Source organism: Gavialis gangeticus, unplaced genomic scaffold (assembly GCF_001723915.1).
Source record: "Gavialis gangeticus isolate Ggan-Ray unplaced genomic scaffold, GavGan_comp1, whole genome shotgun sequence".
Taxonomy (NCBI): Eukaryota; Metazoa; Chordata; order Crocodylia; family Gavialidae; genus Gavialis; species Gavialis gangeticus.
The window spans coordinates 9,512,940-9,518,131 of record NW_017729022.1 but is presented as its reverse complement, the minus strand read 5'-3'; the positions used below and the strand labels follow the sequence as shown (position 1 = coordinate 9,518,131).

The 5,192-nt window shown below is 47.0% G+C and overlaps 1 protein-coding gene across 1 annotated transcript in view; it reads right to left on the bottom strand.

The window, feature by feature from the left end:
* PNPLA8 (patatin like phospholipase domain containing 8) overlaps positions 1 to 3,344 on the bottom strand; it is a 109,085-nt gene extending 105,741 nt beyond the window's left edge. The window contains exons 1-2 of the mRNA XM_019514572.1: positions 2,225 to 3,344; positions 463 to 612 (exon numbers count right to left, since the gene is read on the bottom strand). Coding sequence (XP_019370117.1) covers positions 463 to 612; positions 2,225 to 3,319 — 1,245 coding nt within the window. The 5' untranslated portion in view covers positions 3,320 to 3,344. The remainder of the gene's footprint in view (positions 1 to 462; positions 613 to 2,224) is intronic.
* Between the last annotated feature and the right edge of the window lie 1,848 nt (positions 3,345 to 5,192).

Below are 5,192 nucleotides of genomic sequence, written 5' to 3'. Positions count from 1 at the left end.
CAGCCACTGCACCCACCACCCTGTGCTGCCGCTGTTCCGTGTCCAGCTGCGCACCACTCCCTCCAACCCCATATCTAGTCATGCGCTGCCCCCTCCCTCCACATCCAGCTGCAGGGAGTACACTTATTAAAAAAGGTTGGAAACACCTGCTATAAAGAAGTTAATCAAAATGAAGGTCACAGTTGAAGGTCTTGTTCATTTTTACATTGAAAGAATTCCTAACAAACAAATATCAACCAGAAAACTTAAGTCTGATGATTCTGCCCTAGACCTTGGGCTGTCAATCAGAGCTTACATATGAAATCTCTTGGAACTAATATATTAATAATGAAAAAAACCTCAAATGAATTTTGCCAAAAGAAAAAAAGAGTAGGTGAAGCAGAAGAATGCTTTTCTATGATACCTGTCACTAGTAACACTGGGGTGTCTGCAGTTTGTGTGTTAAACAAAAATGAATTTCACCTTAATTGCAACTCCTCTGGTTTCTGGAAACTCCAGAAGGTGGTAAGCCAGTTCTTCAATTCTGTTGATACAGACTCTTTGGTTGGAGGTTCTTCTTAAGGCCTGAACTAAAGCCCGAGTTCTGTTATCAATACTAACTCTTGCAATAATCTGATGACAAAAGCAGAGAGAGAGCATGAAACTACTCACAGAAACAAGGAAAGACCATGAAACATATATAAACCTGAAAAAGCTATTATCTAAATTTTATTTTCTTAAATTATTTGAAGTAGTGAGCAACTTATTTGTTCATTTGATCAATTAATATGCTATCCTCCCCAAAGGCTCAAACTGACAAACAGAAAGAGAATAAAACAACTTATTCAGATGGGAGACTAGAGAAAAAGCAAGTATATTATCAATGTAAAAGAGGAACACTCCCTGCTCCCCCTCCCCACCACTGTAGGAAACACTGCTAATGGGAAGATTTTGAAGCACTTGCTAAAGATGTCCAGCCTTGGGCTGGCAGACCTCAAGGGGGAGGGAGTTTCAGACCTGAGGAGAACCTCTTCCAACATGTTTTTGCCCAACAGACTTGTAAAAGGTTGCTCAGGGGTCATGAAGCAGCACAAGGGAGAAGGGAGTCACATAGGTACATAGGGCCCAAACTGTTTAGGGTCTTATAAGTTAAAACCAGCACCCAGAGGCACAAAGAGAGCAGTTCTGTACCTCAGGCAACAGTGGCCCAAGGTGCAGGGATGGCTCCCAGACGTCAGAAGCAGGTGTTATTTTTGTGTTCTCCCTCTCTTCCTCCCCAAATCAGAACCAAGCGCTACTCTCCCAGTCACCGGTCATAGTAATGCTACTGCCAGCATCTTCAACATTATCCAGAAATCTACTGGGGGCTTGTGCAGACTCTGGAGCACTGGAGTTACATGCTCTTGGTAACCCACTCACATCATGTGTACTGCTGCATTTTGCACTAGCTGCAGCTTCAAGTTTTCAAGGGCAGCCCCACATAAAGCTCAAAGCATAGTATAGCCTTGAGCTTATAAAGGGATGGATGGCAGTAGGCAGATCAAAGTCTGAGAGAAAGAGCCACAGCCTTCTCACTTGAAAGAGTTGGCGAAAGGCACTCCTAGGCATCACCACCACCTGTAGATCCAGATGCAGCAGCGGATCCAGGAGAACCTTGAGGCCGCTTACTTGAGTGACAAGAGGAGGCTGAACCGCAATGATAAAAAGAGTCCCAATCCCCCCCTCCTCTGCCCAAGTCAAATGGTCTCCCTATCACCATCACCTCTTTTTTTATTTGGATTCAGTTTCAATTGGTTCACCTGCATCTAGTCCCCAACTAAAGCCAGACATTAGGAGAGAACTGAAACCGCACCACCTGGGTCAGATGGGAAAGATAAACAGAGCTGATGGCATCTCTCTCTATATTATGCACAATGTCATCCATTAGCCTCATATACACAGTGAATAGGAGGAGCTACAAGATGCCCTCCCTGGGGAACCGAACAGGGATGGTCCCAATAAAGCTGATGGATGAAAATTTGTTATACTATCTGGGATCTCCCTGCTGGAAAGAGAGGAACCAATGTATTGTAGTAGAATAATGTTGTAGTAAGTGAGGCTTCCAATAAAGCCTCGCCTAAGTAAATGAATTTTAAAGCAGCTTTGAAATAAAAAAAATATCCCAATGAGAGAAGGTAAAATTAATATGCTTCTGATAACAACCAGCTAAAAACTCAATATTTGTAAACATTAATCTAAGACTTGCCTTTTCTCTCTGAAGTGACAGGTGTTTTTCTTTCTCTTCTGCAGATTTAATCTCTTTGCCATTTTGCTCTTCATCTTTCCCAGACTCACGTTCTTCTACTTTACCCTTCATTTCAGAAGCAGCTTTTGATTCAGCTCTTAATTTGGGAACCAGGCCACCAATATAGCTGTCTACAAAAGCTTGTACACTGTTACTAGGGTACGAAAGGAAGCTTGCAATACTCTTTTTAGGTGAAGCTGGAAAAGCTGTATTTGTCTTCTCAGCATCTTGAGTCTCTGTGGCAGAAATTAAGGCAGATGCTGAACTTGTGCTACTTGCATTAGTCATCTTACTTTCTGAATCAAGTTTCTTTCTTTCTTCGGTTTTACAGTCCTGTGGAAAAGCATTCCCTTTTTTCTGTGGATCCATAACAATATTAGTGCCAAAGTACAAGTTGATATGATTTGCTAAACAGTTGTAAGTCTCTCCAAAATTTGTACTGAAGTGGCTTACATGAAAAAGGTAATCTTTTGAAATATCTTGATTAGTACTACTCGTACTTATCAGTGCAGACTCCAAGTGTTCATTGACATGAACAGGTTTCTTGGCAGCCAGACTACCACTGTAATCTCCCTGAATCCTGGCTGTTTGTTTATTTTTTTCTAGATTTACCTTGAGGTTATTTTCATGAGCATTACTTTCAAAAGCTTTTCCAAGAATGCCAGAATGTGGCTTGAATCGAGCTATGCGTGAAACCAGTTCACTGTGAGTACCAGAAACAACCTTAGAAACAGATTCCAGAGTACTCTTTATTCGTGACATATGATTGTTCACTTTATTAAGTCTCTCGGGAGAAGAAGTTAAAAGTTTAGAAACTCTATAATACAGGAAGTCATGGCTATGGATATTTTTACTATACCACAGTGTTCTATTTCTGGTCCATTTGAATTGAGTTTTGCTTGTATGAATAACTCTAAGAGGAATAGCATGGTTTTTCCTCCAGTAAAGCTTAGGTCCACACAAATAGTACAGATGCTGGTTTCTCTGCTTCCCCAAAATGCTTTTTGTGTTAATCAGGAGATACAAAAATGCCTCTAATGGCAAATTTACTGTCATCACTTATAGATCTTGATGCCTTCCATATGTTCCTGTTTACACCATTCCAAAAGCCTAATCAAAACACCCCCCAAAGAACTACCCTCTTCACTTCATGGAGAGTGTTACCTGAAATGATAAAATGATTAGAACAAGTTAAAATAAATGCTGGGAGTAGTTTAGAAGTTATTATACCATAGTTTCCTTTCCACTAAGAAGGGATAAACATTCAAATCAGCTAGCTTCTTCAGGGTACCTTGCTGCCTAGGGCATTTGGTAACAACACCCTAACTTTTCCACTTAGGTTATCAGTTTAAAGACACCCTAAGGTAGAAGCCAAAATCACCAAAACTACTTGGTAGCCTATAATAAGTGGTCAGGAGCCTTTCAGGCTGCAGGGCAATTGACCCAGTTTGGATCAGAGGTTGGGGGAGTTCTACAAGAAATGCCATTTTGTGGAGGGAGACCAAGGCTCAAATGGAGCCAGGCAATGAACCTGACACTTCAGAAATCATTCCTCACAATTCCTTGAAATCAACGCTACTCCTTAGAGCTGCAAACCCAACAACTCTGGCAAACAGAGATCTGTGCTGCTTTGCGTCTCAGTGGGCAGCCAGGCTCCTCTGAAAGTGCTTTCCATATCGCATATAAAACATTTAGTACTATTCAGTACTAATCAACTGCAGACACTCCCAACCTGATGGAAGAGTCTGGCAATTAAGGGCAAAGTTACAGAGTGACACTTAAAATGTGTCTGTGTGCTAAAGCTTGTTCACTCAGGCCCTCCCAGGATCTCGACGGTGGGTCCCTTCAGGCAAGGGGTCACCCTGGGCCGTGCTAGCTGGCATGAGGGCAACACACGCCTGTGCCAGAGAGGAAGAGCAATTTGCCGCCCCCCGGTATCCCAAGGTGCACCGCTCCCAGCCCCTTCCCCACCCCAATCAGGTACAGGGCCCAGGTGCTTCAAGCCACCCCCGCGGCGGGTCCGAGCTGCACTGACCCACCCGCTAGACGCTGCTGGCACAGGCGGGGCGGGGCCGGGCCGGGCCTGCGGTAAGGCGGGGGCCCCACCCAGTGAGAACTCACCCCCGGACGGTGTCAGTAGCCGGGCCGGGGAAGCGGGAGGCGCTGAGGCGGGTCGCTCCTGACCCCGCGGGACAGCGGCCCGGCACCAGCAAGGTTCGAGCCCTCCGCAGCAGGAAGCGGCGCCCGCTACTGCGCAGGCGCCACCTCCCGGAAGCAGCTGAGTCGAGGCCCGCTCCGACCCAGTGACGTAGTTCACCCCTGACGCCCAGCTCCGGCTGTGGACTGCCTGGGCAGGGGGCGGAACTTTCTGCGTCGCCGCTCGTTGCCATGGAGAGAGGAGCGCCGGCGGCGGCGGCTGGCCTGATTGGCCTGGCATGCTGCCGGGGGTGGGGCTAAGCCGGCGCCTGGCCGCGGCAGTTCTCGTCACCGGCCGGGGCCCTGGCGGGGGAAGGGCATTACGCGCGGGGTCCGTGGCCCTGGCCCTTCGCATGTAGCCTGGCCGGGCCGTCTCTTCTGTCCCTCGCCTCCCCCCGCTATGTGTGCTCTGCATCGCAAAACACGCCGGTGCAAACGCCTCGAAAAGCGCCCTCAGGAAGGCTGAGAAGTCAGAGCTGCTTTGAGGCTTTAGGCCCTGAAATCATGAGACCTCCTCGACCCCCTTCTTGCAGATCACAAGTGTCACCCACTCCTAGACCCGGGGTCTTCACTTCGGTTGTGCTGAAGCCCGTCCCAGAGCACCCTCCCCCACAGAGCTGAGGCAGGGTCAAGATCTGGAGAATCTACTGCCTCTCCTTCCTAGTCCTGGTCCTGACGGCTAAAGTAGGATTTACCATGCATGTGGGCTTTCCCAGGCATGTCCTCTTTCTGA